Source organism: Bos indicus x Bos taurus, chromosome 6 (genome assembly GCF_003369695.1).
Source record: "Bos indicus x Bos taurus breed Angus x Brahman F1 hybrid chromosome 6, Bos_hybrid_MaternalHap_v2.0, whole genome shotgun sequence".
Classification (NCBI taxonomy): Eukaryota; Metazoa; Chordata; class Mammalia; order Artiodactyla; family Bovidae; genus Bos; species Bos indicus x Bos taurus.
The window spans coordinates 66,876,387-66,903,524 of NC_040081.1; the positions used below are offsets into that span (position 1 = coordinate 66,876,387).

The window sequence follows — 27,138 nt, forward strand, 5'->3', positions numbered from 1 at the left end:
GCCATGCTGGTGGCTAAAGGAAAGCTAACTAAAGCATCTGATGTCTTAGTAAGGGGCCCCCCTGTTGAACAGCTGTTAGTTATCAGGCATCACTGAGATATTTTTCTCCCTTTTTTCCATCTTTTAAAAAATCTTCACAATAAGTCTTGACCCAGAGAAAACATACATAAAGTATTTTATCTCATGCAATGATTTTTGACCCTGACTGCACATTACTTTCGCCTGAGAAGGCTGTTTTACCTTCCCAAGACCAGGCCCCACCCCAAACCAATCAAAGAGAACACGTGAGGGTCGGGGTACAGTCATGCTATTTTGTTAGAGGTTCCCCCAGTGATTTTAATATGCAGCCCGGCTTGAGAACCACAGATCTAATCTAAGACCCCACCTATCCAAGTCACAGCCCCATGGCAAAGCTGTTTTTTTAAAAGTGCTGAAATATAGCATGTATATTCTGTAGCTATGGTTGTTTTCAATTTCTTAGATTTCAATGATCTTTGAAGTGAGCTACATAATTGGGACCTAAGAAACACATAGTAAGATAGCTGCCAATAGAAGAATCAGTGGACATGTATCATTTAGGAATAGGTTTGGCTTCTGGTAATTAAATAACTGACTAATATTGGCTTAAAGAAATAGGGATTCATTTGTTTCATAGAACAAGAAGCATAGAAGCAGGCAATGCAGAGCTGCCACAATGGAGAGATTGATGCCCTTTGTATCTCTCTGCTCCATAGACAAGGCTGCCAGATTTAATCACAACAAACACCACCCAGCTGAATTTGAACTTCAGACACACAATACCTCAAATAGTATAAGAATATCCTTACAATCTTTGGAACACACTGTTATAAAGAGTTTAACTGATGACAGTTTTCAAGCCTCATCACTGCCTTCTTCCCTTCTGCCCACGCCCAAGCAAGCTGATAGGAACCGCTGCTCCTTCTGTAGCAGCTGAAGTTCAAACTACACCAGCCCAGCCCCTTCCTCTCTGCCCCACCCCTCCTCGCCACAAAACCCCAAGGAAACTGCCCCTCCCTGCTCTCTCAAGTCAACTTTTGGGTCTGCTGGGGAGCGTGTTCACTGATGTCCGCAGAAACCCTTACTCTGTGAGTCATAAACCTTTCACACTCTCTCGATGCGTGTATGACAGCGGCAGTCTCAACATCTGAACCAAGTTTGGGATAGGGGTTCATCCATTTCTGAGGGTGACCACAACAGAAGAGACTACAACACACTGAAAAACTGTTTGTTGGGAACCCCCTGGGGGTCCAGTGGTTGAGTCCACACTTTCAGTGTCCATCCCTGGTCTGGGAACTAAGATCCCTGCAAGCCATCCACAACGTGGCCAAAAAAAGAAAAAAAAGTCAATTATCCAAAATTCAAATTTAACTGGTCCTTCTATGTTTCATCTGAGAACCCCATCCACGGTCACTATACCTACTATACCTCCAGGTCTCAAGACCATGCTCCAAGCAGGAAGAAGCATAAGTTTTCCTCCTTGTTTCTTCCTTTGGGAAGGGAAGCTATCCTTGGGTGCTTCTGGCTGCATCTCATTATGTAGAACTTGCTCACGTGGGTAAGCTTGCCATGGGGCTTTAAGAACGTATCTGCCAATGCAGAAGATGTGGCTTCGATCCTTGGGTTGGGAAGATCCCCTGGAGAAGGAAATGTCAACCCACTCCAGCATTCTTGCCTGGAGAATTCCACGGACAGAGAAGCCTGGTGGGCTACAGTCCATGGAGTCATAAAAGAGTCACATGTGACTTAGCAACTAAACCAACAAGCTTGCCACAAGACAGCCTTAAAAATTGAATTTTTCAACCTTTCATAACAGGAATGATAAAGGATCTTACCTGACTTTTGGAAGATAAAACCCCCAAAACTACCAGGAAATATGTAATAGGCATAATAACTTTGAAATACGTCACTCACTCACAAGGCCATTTCCCTCTCTCTGAATCCAGTTAGTCTGTGGGGGTGGGAAGGCAAATGTCCTTTGGGAAGAAGGATATGGTCTAAAGACCTACACTATTGACATCAGCTGGGAGCTTTTTAGTAACTAAGACTCTGAGGCCCCACCTCAGACCTATTGAATCAGAACCTGCATTTTGACAAAGGCCGTAGGTGATTGTGCATACATTAGCATTTGAGAGTAACTGACCTGGAAGAACAAGGGTTGTCACATTTGACTCCTATTGGAATAAGCCAAAGAACTTAAAAAGTCCTGTGCTAGTGATTCTGATTTCATTGCTGTAGGATGTTGCCTGAGCATGAAACCTCCCCAGATGGTTCTAATAATCAGTGAACACTGAGAACCACTGGGCTAACAACTGCGGTTCTCAACCCTGCATGAGAATCACTTGGGGCACTTTGTTGTAAAACTACCAATGCCTGGGTCCCCTCAAAGCAGTTAAATAAGATATTTTTGATGAGCTCTTGGATCATTCTAATGTGTGAGAACCAGGGCAAGGAAGTGAAAATCTCATATTCTTTGGGAGAGTGATGTTAGATGGGCTGATGATACCACCGAGGCAGGGGAGGCCAGGGGACACTGCCAAGGGCAGTGGGGGGCTTTTGCTGTGATTCATATTTCAGACTCCTGGAGGGGGTTCCCTCACAAACAGTCCCTGCCCAAGTCTGGCAAGCAGTCATAGTAAGATAAACTCTGCTGCACAACAAGGTCAGGCAGGGTGGTAAGGGGGAGGGGTGGCAGTGCACAGTTGCAGGGTTTCAACTTTCTGAGCTGTTCTACCCTGGGTGATATGAACAAGACCCAGAAGTTCCCACACACACTCAAGATGAGACTCAGGAACTCAATGAACTGACAGCAGAAGCACTGTCATGGTGCCCATTGTTCAAGAGCCAAGGTGACTGGCAGCCTCTGCTACAACACGTCCAGGCCGAGGGACAAATGGAACTCAGAGCAGAGCCTAAGAGGGGCCCACAGTGCCAGCAAGAGCTGGGATGAGGTTTTGGCAGCCAGGAAAGGCTTCTGTATCCTGAGCTAGTCAAGAGAGGCCAACCTACTGGCCTTTGCAGCCACCAACATGGTCTGCAAAGGCCAGTAGGACAAGCAGCAACCAGGCTGATAAGCAGTGTTGCTGAGACCAGAGGTGCCAGGGGACACTGCTCCAATCCAAGCAGCCCTCCCATTCACGTCAGCACCTCACGGTCACCTCGCCAGGGCTGATAGTCATGGTCTCCATCAGCAGGGCTGGACTGATTACTGGCGGTCAGCATCCATTCTGATTGGTGTCTGCCTGTGAGAAATCAGTTGGTAAATATTTTGAATATCACCCCCTGGATAAAGTCACCCCTCTCTCTTCTCTGCCCAGATGCTACCTTGTCAGAAACAGAAGGAAAGGCAAAATCTGAGAGGCAACCCACTTCACCCACAGAGAATATTCTCATTTTTGCCCTGGACTAAAGTCACAAGATTAAGCTAAATTTTCCCAGCACTCCTAAGCAGGTAGGGGCACCTGAGGAAAACAGGATAATTTCAGATAAAATAAAATAGCTGCAGGCTGCTTGTACATCTGGTAGGAGTGTGAAGAAACTTCTATCCTTGTGTAGACACAGGATAATCTACTTCCTCTATTAAATATTGATGTGTCTATATGAATTTATATTTCTCTATAGATTTATTCAGGAATCTTTTTTTTCTGTTAATCTGAAGTCAATCCCTAATAAAACATAATTTTCTCTATGTAAACAGGGAAAAGGAGATACAGAAAATTTCTGGGTAAGTCAAATTGTTCTGGAAAAAGTAAGAATTCTACCAAAAAGAAGACTGGATGAACACCTGAGATTATACACTACAAGCAGAAGGAAAAATGGCCCACTATTGTGTGGCAAAGCAATGGATTGGCCAAGAATCCCAAGAGGAGAGCTGTTTACCAGACTGGATCCCCACCTCTGGAAGATGAAGCCTCTGGATAATTCCAGCACTTGTATTTCATTGGGTTATTCCATGAGTATTTAGCTTAACTCTGTGTCGGGCCCTATTTAAGGACCTGGGGATATAGCAATGAACAAAACAGACAAAAATGCCTGACCTCACACATGTTACAGTTTCAGGGATAATGAGACAGACAATAGACCAAATAAATAAGTAGAAATATGTGATTTTTTTGTATAGTGTTAAGAGCTATAGATAAAAAATTATATGGAAAAAGGAGACGGGGAATGTCCATGGTGGGGTTATTGTTTTAAATAGGATGATTCAAGAAAGCGTAACAGAGAGGGTGACTTTTTAGCAACAGTCTTGAGGAGATGAGGAGGCAAGCCATGTTGCTATCAAGGAGAAGCACTCCTGGCAAAAGGCAGGCAGATGCAAAAGCCCTAAGGTGAGGAGGTGCCTGGAATGTTCGAGGGACAGTGTGGGTTAACGGGGAGGAGCAGGAGATGAGTCAATAAGTGGATGCGCACAAGTGCCAGAAGGAAACCACTCTGCTTCAGTCCAAGCCGATTCACCTGCATTTTCAGCTTTCCCAGACAGCTTATCACACAGGAAGTCACCAAACCCACCACTACCGGCACTAAAAGAAGGCACCTATAAAGGACTTTCAGCTTTTTCTTAAGATCCTCATTTACTGCGAAAGCTTTCTCGTTAGTTGTGAGAAAAATTACCCCAGATTACTTCAAAACATTAAAGTGCTGGAGAAAAACAAACCTGGCCAACTGGCACTTAATACTGACAAAGTCCCCCAATTTATCAATCATGCTTTAAGGAAATAGGGGTCATAGCTGAAGAGCTCCAAGTAATTACTAGTGAGGATGCTGGACCAAGTGTTAAATGGCCAAGAAAGCAAGAGAGTCACTGGGAAGAGAAGAATGGTGGATGTTTTTTGCTTATCTTTCCTGCATCTATTACTCCTCCGCTGCCCTCCCCAGAGCTCTCAGTTTCTATTTCCAAGTGCGAGTGTGCTCAGTTGTGTCCAGCTCTTTTTGTGACCCTATCGGTTGTAGCCTGCCAAGTTCCTCTGTCCAGGGGATTCTCCAGGCAAGAATACTGGAGTGGGTTGCCATGACCCCGCCTCCAGGGGATCTTCCCGACCCAGAGGTCAAACTCATGTCTCTTATGTTTCCTGCATTGGCAGGCGGGTTCTTTACCACTAGGTGCCACCTAGAAAGCCCCTCCCATTGTTAAACTTCATGGTAATGACTCCCGCTTTCTGCAGCACCCTTTCCCCTATGCAGCTTCCCCTTTCTGAAGCACTGAGGATGACGAAGATCAATTTCCAGTCATTCCTGCAAATGGTACGTGAAAAATTAAGGTTTAATGGTGATTACTGGTTGTTTCATTTTGAATCTAAAACCCTGGACTTCAGAAATAATGGAACTTTGATGTAACATTTGAATATCTTGCTTTTGCCACCTTTTATTCTTATGGAAAAAGCAAGTCATCTTCTAGAAGGTGCCAGAGGTACTCTCTATGATAAAATGAGGCTTCCTCAATTATTCAATTTCACAGGTACCAAGGGTGAAATCTCAGAACTGAGATGCAGGTTCTGAATTGCCCTGGACAATGGATCTCACTAGAAACAGAAACTTCACCAGGTCCTGTTCAAAGGACTTTCTCCTGTAACAGTGTTCAATACTGGAGCACAGGAAACTGCTGAAATAATTAAATCTGTGCAAAAATAGTTTATTAAATAACATAAGGAAGATTATGAAGGACAGTTCCAGAATGTCCACTCATGTGGCTTGTAAAGGTGCATTTTTCATAAAGATCTGTACAGCTCAAAAGCACAACATCCTGCAGGGGAGGCTCCTTTATTCCAGGATTTGGCAGAATTTATTTTCATCTTCTACACATGAGCCACCAAAGTAAAAACAAAAGTCACTCCTCTTCAGTAAAGCAGTGTCCTCAGTTAAGGATAAGGTTTTCATGTAACCTTAGGGCTCTCAGGGCGCTTCTCGTGAAGAGCAGCCACTATAAAGACGACTATGGAGCAATTTTTTCATTCTTCATGCATGAGACATAAAGAATATTATAGAATAGTCCAAGTTTAGAAGTCACTCTCAAACATATATGTAGAAAAGTTATTGTCAGAATACTCTCAAGCTTTAACAAATTGGAAAAGCCTGTAATCTTTGCACTGTTTCTTAGAGTCAGTGGCTCTAAAGGGTGATATTCACCATCAGTGACTTCACCCAGGGTTTCCTTTCATGACAGTCCTGCAGGATGATCCTCTGGGTTGGCAGTCCCTTTAGGTCACCAGGTTTCTGCAATCTCTGTAAGAACCTGTAGCAGCTCAGCAAACGTCGGGCGGCCTTTAGGTTTCTGGAAAAGGGAATTGGAGGCAGTCAACTTAGCTTAAGACTCACACGGAGACCAGCTTTGGACCCGGATCCAGGCTAGCTCACCACGAACAGAAGAGACAGATATCTTGGCTGATACACAGGGCATGAATGGCAGTTGAGCGAGGCAGGGGTGTGAAAATATAAGGGAAGAGATCGCTGCAAAAATGGCTAGAGCTGCAAACACTAGCTGCACGTGGCTATTTAAATTAACTGAAATTAGATACATCTTAAAATTCAGTTCTCAGTCACCCTAACCACTTTTCAATTCTTTGATAGCCAGGTATGGCCTGACCTATTGGACAATGCAGATAGCATATTTCCATCACCACAGAGCGTTCCACAGATCTGCCCCAGAGATCTATTTGGATGACTTGATATGCATGGAATAAAGGAAGAGCTGGGAGAGAGGGGCCTCTAGAGTCCCAAGTCCCCAAGCTCAGCCCCAGTTATTCACTATACCTGACCCCCTGTAGAAAGACAGATTTTAGTCAGAAAGCAAAAGGCATATTTCCATGAGGGCCTTTTCAGGTCTTAAAGCACTGATTGTGCTGTCTTAAGGCTCAGTCAATAAACTCCCAGCCACGAAGATTAGAGCCTTTTCTCTATTTCACAGTGGGATGTGGTTTGACTTTGACTCCATGAGGAAGCTCCATGGCATCTTTGAAATCCATGGGAAATAGAAATATTCATGGTAGTAGAGGTCCCTGGCAACAGGGTTAGTAGGGAGACACCACCCCTAGTGGCTTGTAAACCGATGGCATCAATAAAAGTACAGAGTAGGAGACAACCTAAATATGCGTCAATGCAGGAATGGATAAAGAAGATGAGGTACATATATACAATGGAATACTACTCAGCCATAAAAAGAGAAAGTAATACCATATGCAGCAACATGGACGGACCTAAAGATTATCATACTGAGTGAAGTCAGTCAGAAAGAGAAAGACAAATACCATATGATATTACTTATATGTGGATAAACTATGAAACAAATGAACTTATCTACAAAAAAGAAGCAGACACACAGACATAGAGAACAGATTTATAGTTGCCAAGGGGGAAGGGGCGTGGAGGAGGGATGGATTGGGAGTTTGGGATTAGAAGGTGCAAACTATTATATACAGAATGGATAAACAACAAGGTCCTACTGTATACACAGGGAACAATAGTCAATGTCCTGTGATAAACCATAACAGGGAAGAAGAAGAAGAATGTATGTATATGTATAACTGAATCACTTTGCTGTACAACAGCAATTAATGCACAACATTGTAAGTCAACTATACTTTAATAAACTAAATTTTTTAAATAGAGAAAATCTAACAATTAAAGGACGGAATAGAAGAATATGTGAGCACATGTGAGGGTCTTCCTTGAGACTTCAAGAATAAATAGTGGAGCTTGTTGCTGGTGCTGAGGTTGTGCCAGTAGTAGAGCCAATGAAACAAGTGTGCTGCTGCTGCTAAGTCGCTTCAGTCGTGTCCGACTCTGTGTGACCCCAGAGACGGCAGCCCACCAGGCTCCCCCGTCCCTGAGATTCTCCAGGCAAGAACACTGGAGTGGGTTGCCATTTCCTTCTCCAATGCATGAAAGTGAAAAGGGAAAGTGAAGTTGCTCAGTCATGTCCTACTCTTTGCGACCCCATGGACTGCAGCCTACCAGGCTCCTCCGCCCATGGGATTTTCCAGGCAAGAGTACTGGAGTGGGGTGCCATTGCCTTCTCCGGAAACAAGTATAACCATGCTAATATAATCATGTTTGAGTCTAGAGATGCTTAAGCACCTTGTTTACTTGGTCCTCTTGTCAGTATCTTATTTACTCCTTTCTCTGTCTCCTCTCCAAGATATGTAAAATCTCAATAAGTATTATATTGTATGTGTATATGTACAAGTATATTGCTTTAAACATGTACATTCCTGAGCTATTTACATGATTATTGCAAAGATGCTCTTCAGACATCTGTTTGTTACTAATAGCTTACTTAATATTTTTTTTATGTCTTTCAAGATTCCTTGCATAGCAGTTAATCATATGTAAAGTATTTTCATACACTGGGGATCTTTATAAAATTAATACTTCTCTGGAATGGAAACAACCACGTTACTTTTGAAATACTGAATTTTTTTAGTGTTTGTGAATTGAAAGTCGAGTGACTTCTTTTTTGGCCAGGAGGAAATCCTCATCCAGCTGTAGTTATTCTGGGCTGAAACTGTCAACTGGAAAGAGAGAAGAACTGTCAAAGTCACAGAGGAGTCTGATGATGGGGAGGGGTGTGTTGAGTTGTGCCCAGAAAAGACAGAGGTGGGATGTAAACTCTTCTGGCTTTGTTTTTAAGGTTGGCATTTCAAGTAAAAGAGAAACTGGCCTCCTGAGAGAGAGTTTTCTGAGTACAAGTTCCTGGCTCACTTCCTGCCTTCATTCCTATTCTTGTTTAATCTCTCTCTCAGTCTCAAATGCCACAGGAGAGATGAAACCCATTACTCTTAGCCTTGGAAAAGCAAGATGAATTATAGTAGAGTGAAGTAAATAAGAACACCATCCTTCTCTTTCAACGTGAAAATTGAACAAGTTTCCACCCAGAAGTTCTTAAAAGGAGTAAAACCTCTCATCACCGAGGCTTTAATAACATCAAGAGTTTCTGTAGGAACCAATTCTGGAAAGATAAGAATTAGAAAAGCTACTGAATTCCTCAGTTGAAAGGCCACTATTAAAATGGGTTGATGATTTTTGTTGTGGAATTACTTCCAGCTCTCAGGGATCATTACTAAGAAACAGAAACCGTTTCCTGCCATGACAGAGTCCTGGGGTAACATGGGTGATAATCTGCTCTTAGATGCAGGAACTGCCAACCTTTGTAGGAAAGTAAGGGCACTCACCTCATGCCAGCAGCTATACATGACTTCATATATGCACATTGGTGCCAGGTAAGGTCGGTACAGCCTGAAGCCTTTAGAAATAGCTTCCACGACTTGCAAATTTGACCTATTTTCAAAAGGCATTTTTCCTTCTGAGAAAACTTCCCACATCAAAACTCCTGAAAATAAAACACATTAAAATAAGAGGTTAGAGAGAGGTGGTTACTTGGAACTGGAAGAGCTGTTTCCAATCACAAGGCATTATTTCCCTCCTGCAGCCATGGAGTTACGATCATCCAGAATGACTGCAGTTCTGTCCAGGAAGCAGATACTGTGCATTGTAGGTTTTGAACTGAATATATTCCAAAGGAAAACAATTTATTCCCTTTTCTGTTGGTCCTGACTGCCTCCTTATTGGAAGAAAATGCTGGCAGCATCTTTAATTCAAAGTACTATTCATGTCTCCACACCCTGACATCAATGAAACCTTCTACCATTCCATAGAAAATGACAATATTGTGTAATCCCCTACTGCCTGCTAAGGCTAGGAAAACTCCTGTCCAGGAGGAGTGCATTTCCCTCTTTCCACTGAAAGACTGCTGAGTAGAGTCCCAGAAAAGCTGGCAGGGGTTCTGTTTATATAAGCAGGTGTTCAAAACTCATTGATGATTGATGAAGCTCCTTCAAGTCTCTCACTTTGAGTTCATTTAATTATTCACTTATTCTACAAATATGTATTATGTATTGATCAGATTCCACCCTTATGTTAGAGCCACAGAATTAAGATTGAAACCTGTCCAAGTTCTTAAGAATTTAAAAAGCTCACTGTTCAGTGATGAAGAAAGACAGGTGGTCAGGTAAAACTCAAGGGTTTCTAATTGTTCTACAACCACCATTGATGAGATCCTTATGTTGCTATCATTGGTCTCACAACTCAACTGCTCTCCAGCAGAGCTTAAAATGTCACCAGCCAAGACTATCACATGTCAGTGGAGAGCTAATGAGATCAATACAAGCTAAACCTTATTGTGGGCAATAACATTCACACCCCTTGATGGTACAGATGTCTCTCAAAACCTAAGAAGGCACCCAGGAAGGCCCAGGTAAAAGAGAATAGATAGATTATTTATATATTTATTGCCATTTTCTGGAAGTCAACTCAAAGAACAAATTCTATCAGACATGGGTCCACAGTATCTCTTTTTCAATGAAGAACATTACCCAATATAAATAGCAATTGATAGACCCCAAGGAAGCCTATGTCTAATTTCACCAAATATGGGAATAATAATGTAAATGAGATGGCATCACTGATAGTCAAGCAATGAAGGTTCTTAATTACACTCAAGAATAAATGACACTGTAAGATCAGTTTTCCTTGCAAGTCTCTGTGGTGTGGGAAGTTTGGCTGAATTTGTTTTCTAAATCAGTAGACTCGGTAATGGTTTTACAGCAAGTGCTCAGTGGGAAAGGGAAAGATCCCAAAGGCAAATTTACGTAAGAAGGTTACCAGTTGCCAAAGACAATCTGATGTGTTAGAACACCTGAGACAGAAACACAGTTATAAGAAGACTTTTAGCTAGATAATATCAAGAAATCAACGTTAAAAGAGCAATCTCTATTTTATTCAATAAAGCTCCAACAAATGAACATCAAATTCACTCACCGAATGACCAGACGTCAGATTTGCTGCTGTATCTGTTGAAATGAAAAACTTCAGGAGGGGACCACTTGACTGGGAACTTGGCTCCAGAAGAACTGACATATTCATCATCCAAAACGTACCTGGGGCCATCAGAGTTCAGAGCACATTGTGTTAATCACCCCTAAGTTCTGTGTACTTCTAATCCTTTTAGTTAACTCTGATTTCTAAAATACAAAGTATTTTGCCACAGAAAGGCTAAGGATACCTTCTCTCCTTGCTATCAAGGTGGGAAAGTCACCTTTATACAGTTTCCTCCTTAAACCAAACCTCCATTGTGTTTATATTTGAATCCCAGAAAACCATAGCAATTCTTCAGTCTAAAACAGGCCTGCGGTTTAATAATGCCAGGCATGAAGGAATCTTGCAGACAGAAATTCAGGATGAGTCAGCAACCACCTGTGTCAAGAGTCAGACCAGGACAAAACAGGAAGATGGTGGCTGCAGGGAAGCCAGTGTCCGTGGATAGCAACAGGGACCAGTCAGGCCATCTCTAGTATGTGGCCCCATGAGACAGAAGGAGTTTGGATTTTGACCCTGAAGAGAGCCAGGGAGAAACCCTGAAATCACTAGGATTAAATTTCTAGCAACCTGAAGGGAAGCAGACTCAAAATATAAATTGCCCTGAGTTGTTGAAAATAAGGTTTTCCAACCTTATTTTCACACCCTTGCTGTCTGTAAGCTACTACAGTTGATAAGAGAAATGCAGGAAAAGGATAGCAAAATCAGAGCTGAGTAAACAAATTCTTTTTGTTTTTTTTCTATTTCAGAAATATATAAGGAAAACTTTTCTCTTAACCTTCTACATATGATAAGTAGACTAAGAAATTCTTTTTATTCTTAAGGGATGACATACTTCTTTTAATAATGACCTGACAGATCAGAAGACTAACCCACAGTCTCAGTTTCCCTTATAGCTCAATTGGTGCATGTGCTAAAACTCAAAGTGGGTCAGCAGGATATCCAACCACATCAACACTTCCCTCAGGGAAGAAAGAGCAATGCCAATAACACCTTCAGCTTGTCTGTAGACGAACATAAGAGTCCCTACTATGAGCAAAGAAAGAAAGAAAGTATATCATGTACCTTGTCATTCCAAAGTCCGAAATTTTTACTATACATGTAGAACTGACCAAACAATTCCTTGCTGCCTATAAAAAGAAGAAAAGAATTCAGGTTTGAATACAAAGTTTTTTCTTTACAGAGTTTGTACTCTTTTCCTTATTTCGTTTGTGGCTCAGCACTACATCTGAGTGAACACCCATGTTACTTCATGGTGATAACTGTCAATGCTACATAGGATTTAATGTATCTGCCCTTGCGAGATGGATTTTAGTGATTTTTTTTTAAGAAATGATAAAAAAGAAAATTTTTAACTAACTTTTTTCCTTTTTAAAATGTGTAATCTTTCTCAAGAAGTATCCTTGACAAGTATCAGGAGAAACTCAACCTAAGAGGTAAAAAACTATGAATCTTGATATAAAAAACAGTGTGTATTTAAAACTTTACCTTTATAAGTAAAAAGAGGAAAGTCCAATATGCATGAAAAATAAAAGATCATTATATATCTTTGGGATATTCATTATATAAAATTATTTATAGAAATTAACAAATTGTATTTAAAATTTACATTTCATTGAATGTAACATCATGGGGTCACAAAGAGTCGGACACAACTGAGCAACTGAACTGAACTGAACTGTTTACAATTGATATTTTCTTATTTATTAAACCACAGTGAACTAAATATAGTAGTATATAATGCAGAAACTATTTGATGCCAAGACAATCTATTTTCAGTCAGCTTAGTCAGAAAAACCATTGACTTGATTTTTTAGCCTCATGTAGGTGAAAGGTTTGACAGAATTTTTCTCTTTTGAGCTAATTTGTGGTTCAGTTAGTTCAAAAACAAAAGAAAAAACTTGAAATGGAGAGCCAGCAGGAGCCAGTCTGGAAGATGTTGTCAAGTGCCAGCAATGATCTCAAAGTCAAACCACAAGGCAAGCCCTCGACAGAGAACACACGCATTGTTAGCTAATATATCTTGAGTGGCATGTAGGTGGAGAAGACAGGACACAAAAGAAAGTGATCGAGGAAGGAACCAAGACCAGGCAGGTCTGCAAGAAGACAGCTGGAGCAAATGGAATTACCTCAACCATCACCTGACTGAATTTTGAATTCTAATCTTTATGGGGAGGACAAACCACAGAGACTAGGAAGGTGAGTTAGGTGGAACTGATACCATATCCATCCAACAAAATGTGCGCTCAACGGCAACTCAGGCCAGACACTGGGGAATGTGTCATGAAGCGTGTAAAACGATGGTGGGGCTTTTGCTTGAAGTGCTTACACATATTAATCCACGCAATCCTCCCAGTAAGCCCAGAGGAAGGAGGTGCTATAATTAACACCACTTGACTAGTTAACTAACTTAAGGTCACATGTCTAGTAAGAAACAAAGGTGAGATTTCAACTAGCTGAGGCAGGGTATGCCATCTTGACTACATAACAAACTTATCAGGGAAATTTTCCAAAACAGTTGATCACTAGATTTTAGCCCCAAAGATTCTAATTTCATTGGTTGGTGGTATGGGCTCGGTACTGTGATGTTTTAAAGCTCCCAGATGATTCTAATGCCCAGCTAAGTTTGAGAGCCATTGCTCAGCAACTTGCACTCTAATGACACTGAACTGCAGCTCAGAAGTCTACGCCTTGATGTCAAGGAGTCTGGAGTCTAATATTTGCATAAACAATGTAAACAATTATTAAAGGAGGTAGTAAATAATAAATGCCAATGAGAGCTCTAAATCATGTGTAGGACAAGCAATGGTGTGCTGGGGCTAATGAAATTATGACCCCTTTCTTTCCCCAAAATAGTCCAGCCTGAATGACAGTCCATTGGGGTCGCTAAGGGTTGGACATGACTGAGCGACTTCACTTTCACTTTTCACTTTCATGCATTGGAGAAGGAAATGGCAACCCACTCCAGTGTTCTTGCCTGGAGAATCCCAGGGACGGAGGAGCCTGGTGGGCTGCCGTCTGTGGGGTCGCACAGAGTCGGACACAACTGAAGCAACTTAGCAGCAGCAGCAGCAGTCATGGCTGATGAAAGTTCAGGATTACCTGTAAGTGTCAGTAACAGGGACTTCTCATAAATTCTCAAATTTTCATTGGATTTAATTTAGGAACTTAGAAACGAGACATGAAAGGACACAGAAGGAATAGTACGAATATCATGAATAAATACGGAGCAGACAGAAAATGTTTTTCAAGGGGAGGTAGCAAGGCAGGGAAGCAGAGCTATTTGCTTCTGAGGTAAAACAAGCTTTGATCTTGTTTGTTGGAGGGTTGTTCTGAGCTATACAGAACAGAATGGTTTAACATTTCGAGTCCCTCTCAATAATGCCAGTAGTGCTTTTATGATGCTGTAAGAACCAAACCACCTCCACCTGGAGGCAGTTTCGCCCCCTGGGTGAGACCCACTGGGGCTGGGGCTTCAGCATGGTCCTCCAGCACCTGGCAGAGAGCTTGTCATATACAGGCACTTAATATGTATTAGATTATTAGTTGAAATAAAGATAGCAGTAAGAGAAGGACAAAGAAAGGGGGAGAGAGGAAAGGAAAGTAGTTGATTTGTTGGTGAATAATTAGTTCAAGACATATGTAGAGTAACATCTTACTTGGTTACAGCATCAGTAGGCAATAGAAAATTAAGCTACATTTCCCAACAAATTACACGAATAGAAAAATGTTTTAAAATTAAGCCAAAGGATGCATTATTCAAAGTGTTGAAAGTCCTAACTTATCATGTCCTTCTGAATATATGTTTAATACACAAAATAGTCAGCAAATTTGCACTGTACTTACTAAATCTCTATGGATAAAGCAGTTTCTCTCCAGATACTCCATTCCTTCACAGATATCTTGGCACACACTCAGTAGTATCTCCTTGCTGAGCTTTCCTTTTCTCTCTCTCAGATAGTTAAGCAGGCAGCCATGTTCCATAAACTCTGTCACAATGTAAAGGGGCTTCTGCTGTATACACACTCCATAAAGCTGAACCAGCTTCGAATGAGATAACTTCCTGTGGAAGAAAACATAGACCCATGAGCAAATTTGTGTTTTCAAGTGTTTGAACTCAACTGGTGATATTTACCATTTCCACAAGATGTTCATCATCAAGCTATGATTGAAACTAACCCAACCACAGAGCAAGTAGGACAGTTTCTTTTCCACTTTATGTGCTAAGAGAGTGGGGTCAAGAGGTCATGCGGTACTACTTCCTAAGTTGTGATACATACAGGATAGTCCATGCCCCATATTCTGTTTTTCTTTTTTCCATTTTGTAAGCCTTTTGTTTCCTCTTTACTGCTACCCCTTGCCCAGTTCCTGGTCCTTGAGTTTCAACCTCCCCAATCACAGCTGTCTAGACAAAAAATTCAGGACAGACAGAGGGAAGAAAGAGCAATTGATGTGAATTTTTATAAATTGAGAAATTTTAGAAAATTGAATTATAACTAATAAATGCATTTAAAGGAAATTTTTAGATTAAGTTGAAGACTGAAAAACATTTACTGACATGAAACTCTTCTATGTATTTAGTAATCACACACATACACACAGACACACCCATATCATACTTTTATGTCTCTTAAAAGGGTGATGGCTGTGACACCTCATAGAAATGAGCTTTGAACTGTTGGATAACTTAAAGAAAATTTCACTTTAGAGAATTAAAACATTCGTGCTCAGCTGCTTGAACTTTTCTCTCCTCTCTTTTTCTCTTTTCACACACACATACTGTGTTCTTGAATATTACCTACTAAAATACACTAAAATAAAGTTTTTAAGAAATGATACATATGAGGGGCTTCCCTGGTGGCTCAGTGGTAAAGAATCCACCTGCAAATGCAAGAGACACAGGTTTGATCCCTGATCTGGGAAGATCCCACGTGCCATGGAGCAACTAAGCCTGTGCGCCACAGCTATTGCGCCTTTGTCTGGGAGCCACAACTACTGAAGCCTACATGCCCTAGAGCCTGTGCTCCGCACAGGAGATGCCACTGCAATGAAAAGCATGCACACCGCAGCTAGAGAGCAGCCCAGGCTCACCGTTACTAGAGAAAAGCCCGTGCAGCGACAATGACCCGCATAGCCAAAAATAAAATACATTTTAAAAATCTTGTTTAAAGAAATGAAATGATACAAATGAACTTATTTACAAAACAGAAACAGATTCACAGACTTAGAGAATGAACTTTTGGTTACCAGCTGGGAAAGATGAGGAGAAGGGATAGTTAGGGAGTTCGGATCCACACGTACACACTGCTATATCTAAAATGGATAAACAACAAGGACCTACTGTATAGCACAGATAACTCTCCTCAATGTTATGTGGCAACCTGGATTGGAGGGGAGTTTGAGGGAGAATGGATACATGTAAATATATGACTAAGTCCCTTTGCTGGTCACCTGAAACTACTACAACATTATTAATCGGCTATGGTCTAATATAAAATAAAAAGTTTAAAAAAAGAAAAAAACTTTTTAGTCATCTATTTCTCAAAAGTTTATTGTTTCTTTTGTACTGTAATATTTAGTCCCTAAAGCCCTTTTATGCCAACTTGAATATGGAATAGAATATTCAAATTAATGTTTGTAATTTTAGGAGGTGTATAATAAACTAACATTTTGCTAGTCAAAAGTACCTTGAAATGTTACTTCTTTCCATTCATAAAGATAACACAAGATCAATGCATCAGGGAGATTAATTATATTAAAACAACATGTATGAGTGATTGATACATTCCCATATAATGAGCAAACAGAAACACTCCAGTTAGTAGGGGAGAAAGCTATTCAAGCAGCTCTACATGATTTTAATTTGTAGATATATGTATTATATGGTGGCACTAGTGGTAAAGAATCTGCCTGCCAGTGCAGGAGACACAAGAGACGGGTTCCATCTCTGGGAAGATTCCCTGGAGTAGGAAATGGCAACACACTGCAGTTATTCTTGCCTGGGAAATTCCATGGATAGAGGAGCCTGGCAGACTACATTCTATGGGATCACAGGAGTCAGACACAACTGAGCAACTGAGCACACACATGTACATATTATATGTGTAGATTTTCTCTGATTTACCTTTCTAATTCATGAAGTGTATTTTCACTTAGGGGATGCAGCTTACATGCGTGCAAAATAATGGCAGGGAGGTAATTCTTGAAATGTAAAACTAATTTTCCACGAGAAAGCTGCCAAATTGATACTCACATGTAAGCATTTGAGAATTAGAACATTACACTGTATTTGCTCAGTAAGATCACTAGCAAAAGTTTATCAGAAAAAAAGAAATAACCTTTATCAGAAATAAGGCAAGAACAAATAAATAAACCTTCACTTGTATGGTTCGGTCTAACAAATAGAACAAATATTTTTCAAGGGCACAGAAAGATGCAAACAGAAAAAGAACGTTGTTTGCTGTAACTTTAGGACGCATTAATACACATTCCTTTCTCATCTTAGAAAAATGCATATGATTCATTGTAGAACAAACATGTCATATTTATGTAAATTTGTTACTTAAATATTTTCAAACTCTGTAGTCTTCTTTTCTTCTAATTGTTCTTTTTTCCCATGTGATCAGATCAAGTTTCAGAGTTTTTAATGTCATCTGTGGTGACCAGGCTGACCTCTCTCCTGAACTCTAGACTCGTTATGCACTTGACCCTTGGTCATACTTGGCTACCCAATAGGTCTCTCAAATTCAACACGTCCAAAGCAGAATTACTCATTTTTCCTCTAAAACTATTCCTCAGCCAGTCTCTCCCATTTCAGTAAATGGTGCCATTCTCTGCCTAACAGTGCACCCAAGACCTTGGTTTTCACTTTTTGGTCCCGCAGTCTCCTTAAGTGATTTGTTACATCTAATTTATCAGCAAGTCCTGATAATTTTATCTCAAAAATGTATCCTGAAACTATTCTCGTCTCTCCATCTCTGCTATCACCCCTTTCACCATCATCTTCCACCTGCTTTATCGAAAGGGCTCCTAAAAATGTATAATGAGATTTGAAATAGAAGTGAAATATCTTTCCCAAAGTTTAAATTGCTCAAATTATATTTAAACATCTCAGAAGAAGGATTTAAATTCTAATTCCTTCTTTCTGATAGAGATTCTAGGTGAGATTTTACAGGTGAGGAAATTGAAGCTTAGAAAAATGAACTAACTCAAGCCACACAGAAGTCAAATAATTTGCCCAGGTCCCACAACTAGCTTGGGCAGAGTTGTGACACAAATCCACTAGTGACTGACTCCAAAATCCATGTTCTTTCCATGACACCTGGATGTTGTGTCTACTTGTCTGGGTTTTGTGTATACTTACATCATCACTTTAGCCTCTTCAATGAAATCCTCTTCAGACATGAAGCCTTCGTTGATGGCCTTGATAGCTACCTGGACATGTGCTCGCCATTGGCCTAAATAGACCACCCCAAACTGACCACTTCCAATCTGCTTCACAAAAGCCAATTCAGATGGATCTATCTCCCACTTTTCTGGAAAAGTAAAATATCCATGTTACAAGTAAGGAAAAATGTTAAATTTTAGAGCTAGAAAAGATCTAGGAATTATCTCGACCTATTTTCTTTTATTTTTCAGAGAGGTCGAAAACATTTATAAATGAGTAGTAAGGACCTGTTACCATTTTTAATACTATCATTGTGGCTTAAAAGTGTAATTCCAGAATTCAAGTTTAAATGCAATAAGTTCTAAAGGAATTTTATATGTTGAGTCGTGCCATATAAACACATTATTTTAAATAAATAAAAGCAAACAAAGATACAAATCTCACTTACTTGGAGAGAAATTATGGCTTATCAAAACAGGCTTTTTCTTTCCCGAGAGACCCAGAAGGAAACACAGTTCTGTGTCTTTCTAAACTAAACCTGCCAAAACCAGATGTGGTCCTAAATACGTACATCCCCACACTGGTTTTGTTCTGATAAGTAAACTTGTGAGGTAGATAAAACCTGGGCTCCCCCCACCCCCATCCCAGTTTCTTTTACTGTTCCTCTGCCACTCCCACTCCAAAGGGCTTTTTTGCCCTTTCTCTTTTGCAAAAAGCCTAATCAATTCATCTAATAAATATTTTCAATATTAAGATTCTAACCTATATCTAAGTGTACGTTTGAAATGAGAATTACATTACTGAATATGTCTCATCCTATAGAAGCAAATCAGTGGTTGGGGGGGGGGACTATTTTTAAAATAATGCTTTGGAAAACTCAGAATCAAATCTTAACTTTTTAGTATCCCCTTTTATATAGCAATGCCACCATCTGCTGGAACTTTAAGATAATGCATTTAAAAGAATTGAAGGGAATTCCCTGGCTCTCCAGTGGTTAGGACTTCATGCTTTCACTGTCCAGTGCCCAGGTTCAATTTCTGGTCAGGGAACTAAGATCTCACAAGCTGTGAAGCACATTCTCCTCTACTCCCCCCAAAAAAGAATTATAAGGACTAATGGACCCTTGTATCGGGCTTTGCAAGGTACTCTCCTTTCCAATAGTAGGTGTGTTTTTAAAGTAACATAGGAGAATATAGTCATGACCTTGGGATTGGCATAGATTTATTCAACAGAATATAACCATAGAAGAAAATATTAATAAATTATACTTCATAAAATCTTATTTATCAAATATAGCCCATTAAGAAAATGAAAAAGTAAGCCACAGACTGGGGAAAGATATTTCTTAAAATACATAACCAACCTAAGACTTCCTTTTCAAAATAAGAATAAATCAACTAGGAAAAGGCATATAATCCTATTGTTAAGTGTTAAATAAAAACTTGAATAGAGTTTTCTCTCACAAAAGAGAATACCCAAAGTGGCAACTGAACCTATGAAAAGTTGATCAGGGAAATTGCATATTTAAACCAAAATGAGATATGCACACATACACTGCTAAGTCGCGTCAGTCGTGTCTGACTCTGTGTGACCCCATAGACGGCAACCCACCAGGCTCCCCCGTCCCTGGGATTCTCCAGGCAAGAACACTGGAGTGGGTTGCCATTTCCTTCTCCAATTCAGGAAAGTGAAAAGTGAAAGTGAAGTCGCTGAGTCTTGTCTGACTCTTAGCGACCCCATGGACTGCAGCCTACCAGGCTCCTCCATCCATGGGATTTTCCAGGCAAGAGTACTGGAGTGGGGTATGAACAAAAACCAAGCCAGAACAAACAAAACCACAAGAATACGAAACACTGGCAAGGACAAAGATGTGGAACAGCTGAAACTCACATATGTCATTGATTGAAATATAATTTGGGATAAGCTCTTTGGAAAACTGACTAAATCTGAGTGTGTGCATACTCTATGACCCAGCAAATCTACTTCTAAGTATACATCCAACATTGTCTGGCCATAAATGTGATTAAACTTTATCAAAAGACATACAAGAATGTTCATAATAATATTATTTAGAAAAGCCAAAAATTGGTTCAACCCAAATGGCTATATAAAGAAAAATGGGCAAGCCCATTGCAGTATAGTCACAAAAGAGCAGTGCAGCGCCACACAGATGGACCAACCACAGTCGACACCACGAGTGAATCCACTCATGGACCCGTGGGAGAAAGAAGCCAGACATGTATGCACGGTGTTGAATTTTGTTTATATAAAGTAATCAAAATTAGACAAAATTAATCAGACTCTAGATCTATGAACTATATACTGTTAAGAATATTTAAATATTGAAAAGTTTATTTTTTTAATGAATGAGGACCATATTTAACTTGGATAAATTGCTAATGATAGAATTTTTAAACATGTAGTATTTATGGGGTAGCAATGGCACCCCACTCCAGTACTCTTGCCTGGAAAATCCCATGGACGGAGGAGCCTGCTAGGCTACAGTCCATGGGGCTGCTGAGAGTTGGACACGACTGAGCGACTTCACTTTCACTTTTCACTTGCATGCATTGCGGAAGGAAATGGCAACCCACTCCAATGTTCTTGTCTGGAGAATCCCGGGGACGAGGGAGCTTGGTGGGCTGCCGTCTATGGGGTCGCACAGAGTCGACAACGACTGAAGTGACTTAGCAGCAGAGAAATGATCTAAGCACACATAACACTCTGGAATCACTTTTCCATCCCAATTCAGAGACTGAGTCCTGGGTACCTGCTACACAATAATTGTGGTTTTTTTTTTAAAGCATATTCTTAGTCCCCATAGTGAGATAAATTTAAGGAAATAAAATATCACCAAATTAGAAAGAAAGATTCTTTGGCTCTTATTTATTCTTATAGATTCATAACTACCACATTCACTAGAAAATAGTTCAAACTTCACCCAAGTTCTATTTGAAAAGGTGAAAAGGACAGATTAAGCAGTTTATTTTAGTAGGTCCCATTGGGAAGAAGTCATTTCCCAGTCACCCACATAACCAGAGAGCAACAACCCAATCATTCAGATAAAAAGAATTTGAATTTATCAAACAGGTTCCAAATAATGTATAATGAAATTTGAAGAAAAGTGAAATATTTCCCCCCAAAGTTTAAATGCCCTCATGAGATGCATTTAAATCTCAGAAAGGAGATTTAAACGTTGAGGAGAAAACATTTTTCAAGACAGACATCTCAAAAGAGCTGAGAATTTAAAGAACATAGAGAAAACTTGGGGTAGACTCTTTACTGGTTTGATTTTTACTTAAGCACACATGCATACTTTACCATAACTAAAACCAGCTGTGGCCGGCAAACAACTGCCCATCAGACCAACTGGGTAACGGAGACGGGACATGAGTCCTGGGGAGAAAGAGAAACGAGCATTTCAATTCTAGTTCCTGGTACAAGAGAAAAAGCCAAATATACCAGAAGATGGAACCATTCCCTAAACAGATCAGCCAGAGAAAGTATTCTACAGCTAGTCTGTTTGGTTATTTTTCCTATTTGAAAAAGACTTTTCATAATATAGTATATGCTCATTGAACACAAGTTAAAGAAGCCAAGAAAATACAAAAATGAAAAGGTCCCTTACAAAATCTTAGTATCCAGAGATACTTTGTTATCATTTTTGTGACCATCTTTGCAAAAATCTCTATATTTGAACATATATACACATCTGTATGTTTCATGGAAATGGAAATGTTTTGCTATAAGCTTCTTACACTCAACATATAATCGATGTACATCAATGACTATAAATCGACCTTAAAATTATTTCCAAGATTTCACTATAGAAAAATATGCTGTATGCTGGAGGGAGTGAGATGAGGGTAAGAGCGTGGCAAGCAAAAGGATGAGATTGAGATAGCTCATGTTTGGTGACTTTGATGTTCTTTTAATTTTTTAAAACAGAATATAGTTGATGCACAATATTATATAAGTCACAGCTGCACAATATTATATGTCACAGCTGTACAATAAGGTATTTCACAATTTTCCAAGGTTATACTGCATTTATAGTCATAAAATATTGGCTGTAACTCTCTATGTTGTACAATATATCCTTGTAGCTTATTTTATACATAGCTTATACCTCTTAGACTTCAATTTTCTTAGTGAAGTAGAGAGGCAATTTGCTGATGGGCAGTGGGTAATACTGGAAAGAGGGTTTTGAGGAGAATGGTAGAAATTTGAACAGAAGAAAGCATGCCTACTAGTGACTCTGAAGACCTAGTTGGAGTTAGAGCCCTCATTGAGTTGGGACTCCATAACACATAATCCAAATAGAAAACACAAGAGGAATTGCTTTAACACCCTAACACTTCCCTCTGAATTCAAAGTTTTTGTTTGCAAATATTTTTATTTTGTGAATTACTACCAACAGTTTCAACAAAGGTCCGTCTAGTCAAGGCTATGGTTTTTCCTGTGGTCATGTATGGATGTGAGAGTTGGACTGTGAAGAAAGCTGAGCGCCGAAGAATTGATGGCTTTTGAACTGTGGTTTTGGAGAAGGCTCTTGAGAGTCCCTTGGACTGCAAAGAGATCCAACCAGTCCATTCTGAAGGAGATCAGCCCTGGGATTTCTTTGGAAGGACTGATGGTAAAGCTGAAACTCCAGTACTTTGGCCACCTCATGCAAACATTTGACTCATTGGAAAAGACTCTGATGCTGGGAGGGATTGAGGGTAGGAGGAGAAGGGGACGACAGAGGATGAGATGGCTGGATGGCATCACTGACTCGATGGACGTGAGTCTGAGTGAACTCCGGGAGTTGGTGATGGACAGGGAGGCCTGGCGTGCTGCGATTCACAGGGTCACAAAGAGTCAGACACAACTGAGCGACTGAACTGAACTGAACTGAACCAATAGTTTAGTGACAATGTATCTCTCTGATAGAAACAAAAAAAGTCTGTCACTCTCTTTGCACTGTCCTTACTTCTGGTAAGGAAATGGATTGTTATGAGCTAAATTGACCAGAAGTCAAAAAGTAGATGGGCTAGTCATGGGTTTCAAGCCTCTTCTAAAATGGTCTCTCCAAAAATCTAATTTACTTCTTTCTGGAAAAGACATCAGGCATTAAACACAGACTGTGGAGCCAGTGGGTTGAATGACTCCAGTGGTTTCATAGATTTCTGTGGTTTCAAATCTTGGCTCAAATACCTATTAATGGTGTGACCTTGAGCACAACTTATGCCTGAGTTTCCTCACCTGTGAGATGGAGATGTCAACAGTATCAACCTCATCGGATTTCTCTGAGGATTAAATAAATAAGTAGACATAAATAGGGTCTGCCCCAAAGTAAGTCTTCAATAAATACTAGTTGTTTCTGGATCCTGTGCCTTTCCTCTTATCATTTTTCTTCCTCTTTGTCTTATCTCTTTTCTACTTTCTTTTCTCTCTAACAACAGCCATAGTTATTAGTTTTCAACTCCTATCTTTCATCTTATTATTGTTTGATCTAACTTTAATTTTAAAAGTTATCTGTATGGTATTTCACACACTGTAAGAATAATTTATATATGTATATTGTAATTTAAAAATCCCTAGGGCAATCTACAAAGCAGAAAATAAAAGTTTTCCTTACCCTCAGTCTCCTTCCGCAGAGGTAAACATTAACAGTTTATAGTCTGTTATCATCTTATTAGTTTAAAAATTATTATCTAAACTTTAACAGAATTTTCCTAGGCACACATGTCTGTGTGAATGTGTATTACTCTACAAAAGTGAGGCTATAAATATACTGTTTTGCACTTTTTTTTTTCCTTTATGAAACAATTTTTCACTAACATCTTTTTAGGTTAGCACATCCTGATCTGCCTCAGTACTTTTTTTAACCTCACCACCACAAACACTCAGTTTCTTAAATTTCTTCTTTGAAGGAAGAGGAAAGAAGAGTGTGAAGAAGAAAACTCAGACCTGATCTGATTCTAAGGGTTTCCATCTCTGGCCACAGATACGTCCTCACTGGCCTTACTCAAACACATTGCCACTTCCTCTCTAACCAAATGCCCAGTGACCACCAGGAATATCCAGGTGGACTCAGCCCATGAGTGCATAAAATTTCCATGGATTTATTCCTGATATAAAAAACCAGTATAATGGAAAAGTGACTGCTTTCCAAAAGGGAATCTTTTTGTCAACACAACTTTTCATGAGAAAAATCTTAAAAAGTACTGAGCATCAAGAAATCAAAACAGTATGAAAGTTGCACTGGGTTCCCAATTCTATAATGTTGAGGTAAAGAGATTCCCCTTGGACTCAGAGTAGTCCAGGATAGACTGAATGAGGGCTGAAGGTCAGAGCTGCGATTGTAATTGTGATGGAACTTTCTGGAATCTTACATCTTTCCACAGATGATAGGTTTGCAAAAGTAGCCATTATTGCAAATAACAGCAAGAGGAGGGGGTTAAATATGACTCTGGTATGGTATACTTAAGTCAGATTATAACTGTGAAAGACTATGCCTGCTCTCCAAACAGGAAATACAGAGAATGAGACATTTAAGGGTAATTTTCTACTGTAACTATCTAGAGAGCAAATTTATAGGGGCAAAGGAAAAAAAGCATGATTCTTTAAGACATTTGAAATTTTATTACATTTAGCGCCATGTAAATTTCAAGAACAAACGTATAGTGACTAAATGGCCTTTTGAATCTTTGTCATGTATCTTTCTTCTAAACTGGCAGAAATGTGGAAAATCAACCTACCTCTTGCCCCTCTGACTAGAAAAACAAAAAAACATTTCCACCTCTCCTGAGGAGGAGAACTTCTCAGAAGACAGGTTGTATTTCAAGCTCTTAAACATTTCTACAGGGACATTTGCTCCTGTTAAATGTCTGACCAAAGACACATAACCTGCCTGGGGCCTGGCTCCCCAACTTTCCCAGCCTGAATTTTCCAACTTACCGGCTGCATTGTGCTGGTGATACCAGATCAACTCGGGGATTGATTGAAACAGGTGTCTTTCAGCCACATACCACTTTCCTGAGTCATTCCTTTTAATTTGATAATGCTTGATGGTAGCCTCCATATCTCTACAACCAATAAAATGTGAGTTCGTAAACAAGCAAAAGATCACTTTGGAACCAAGTCAATCATTAAGCAACAGGACTCGACTTTAAAACCTTGTATCCTCACTACACACTGAAAAGTAGATAGGATTACAATAAACAGGTGGCTCACCATTGCTGGGAAAGTTCCACAGCTATAGTATTAGGGTCTTAGATTCAAATATAACTTCAGCCAAAGATGTCTAGGTAACGTCTAGTGTCCAAAAACGTACAGCTCGTAATGGACACTTATAAGTATCTACTGAATCAGGTATCAGTCCAATGAGTAAACAAATGCCCTGTGAGAGATGTGAGACAAAGAAAAGAGGAAAACCAGCATAGGGTGTCTTGATGAGCAGGTTTGTTATGGGCAAGTGGGACTTAAACCCTTTAGGAAGCCATGAGAGAAACGTGGAACACACCTCGGAGTTGTCCCACTAAAGTGCGAAGAAGCTGAGGAATTTATCCCTTATTTCACATGGATGGAGGGTCACCCCTACAATGTTCTTAGTCACTTCTAGCCCACCACGAGAACCCGTAGGCAAAGAACATTCTCAGGAAGAAAGAAACAGGAAGCTTTCTGCATACAAGAGAGCTCTCTGTAGGTAAACCCTGGGGTTAAACAAGGGATATGAGGAAAGCATCAGCAGTGTGTGCTACAACTAATCAAATCTCCTTACCTGATACTTGAGAAAAGGAGACGAGAGAGTGTAAGTAACTTATATTTAATATCACACACAGAGCTTCTTAGGGGATAAAATTGGAACCAATTAGTTGTCCCAACATCCAGGCCAGCAATTTTCTATGTTAGGCTCTCACTTCCATTCTCTATGCGATGGTGTCTCCTTAACAATGACTATCCCAGTGACTGTTATTTCTAAAGTGACCAAAATCACAATTGCTTACCTCTTATCTCTTATAAACACAGAAATGGTGTAGGATCCCAAATGTCTTGAATCTCTGACAATAAATGCACCTTCTTTAGACTGCAAAACAATTCATTCATTGTACATGTTTATTCCTTATCTGGAAGAAAGACAAATATCTCCATAATGAAAACTAAAGCTATACTGACTATAGAAGGATGATACTGTTTTTATAAGTACACACAATCTTATCTTTTAAATTCTTACAGATTTAGATGTCATACCTATAAAATAAAATAAAATTGGGATAAGAATCTGCAATGTGCGAGCATTTTAAAACTTCGCTCATGATTTTTTCTAATACTTCATTTGACAACCTTGTACCCCACTATTTAGTTATTTTTATATACTGATTAAGTAATAGATAAAAGAGCTGATGAATAAGAAGAACTCTGAGACAGATGGACAGGATTTTTCTTTACAGGAAAAGAAACAATATGGCAAGTGGGGGTGAGGGAGGCAGGGAGAAATACATCTGGGAAGCTGAGGAATGGGGAAAAAAGACCAGTTCATGATGCAGATGGAAAGAGAATAGACTTGGAGAAGTCTTGAGGGAAGAGCAAGGAGAACCATTTTGTTTGCTCTAAGGATACAGGCTTCCCAGGTGGCACTACTGGTAAAGAACCCGCCTGCCGATGCAGGAGACACAAGAGATGCAGATTCGATCCCTGGGTTGGGAAGATCCTCTGGAGAAGGGCGTGGCAACCCACGCCAATATTCTTGCCTGGAGAACCCTATGGACAAAGGAGCCTGGTGGGCTACAGTCCATGGGGTTGCAGAGTTATATACAAGTGAAATGACTTAGCATGCATGCATGCAGGGACATAGGAGACACAGAGGGAGACATGGCAAGAGG

General features: G+C 40.0%; 1 protein-coding gene across 3 annotated transcripts in view; it reads right to left on the minus strand.

The window, feature by feature from the left end:
- Nucleotides 1–5,623: 5,623 nt before the first annotated feature.
- Nucleotides 5,624–27,138, minus strand: part of TXK (TXK tyrosine kinase) — a 61,321-nt gene continuing 39,806 nt past the window's right edge. For all 3 annotated transcript variants that reach the window (XM_027544441.1, XM_027544440.1, XM_027544439.1), the window contains 9 exons: nucleotides 26,263–26,342; nucleotides 25,214–25,341; nucleotides 21,593–21,667; nucleotides 18,248–18,419; nucleotides 14,731–14,947; nucleotides 11,950–12,014; nucleotides 10,828–10,946; nucleotides 9,183–9,340; nucleotides 5,624–6,286 (listed from right to left, as the gene is read on the minus strand). In XM_027544441.1, the coding sequence (XP_027400242.1) occupies nucleotides 6,218–6,286; nucleotides 9,183–9,340; nucleotides 10,828–10,946; nucleotides 11,950–12,014; nucleotides 14,731–14,947; nucleotides 18,248–18,419; nucleotides 21,593–21,667; nucleotides 25,214–25,341; nucleotides 26,263–26,342 (1,083 nt within the window). In that variant the 3' untranslated portion in view covers nucleotides 5,624–6,217. The remainder of the gene's footprint in view (nucleotides 6,287–9,182; nucleotides 9,341–10,827; nucleotides 10,947–11,949; nucleotides 12,015–14,730; nucleotides 14,948–18,247; nucleotides 18,420–21,592; nucleotides 21,668–25,213; nucleotides 25,342–26,262; nucleotides 26,343–27,138) is intronic.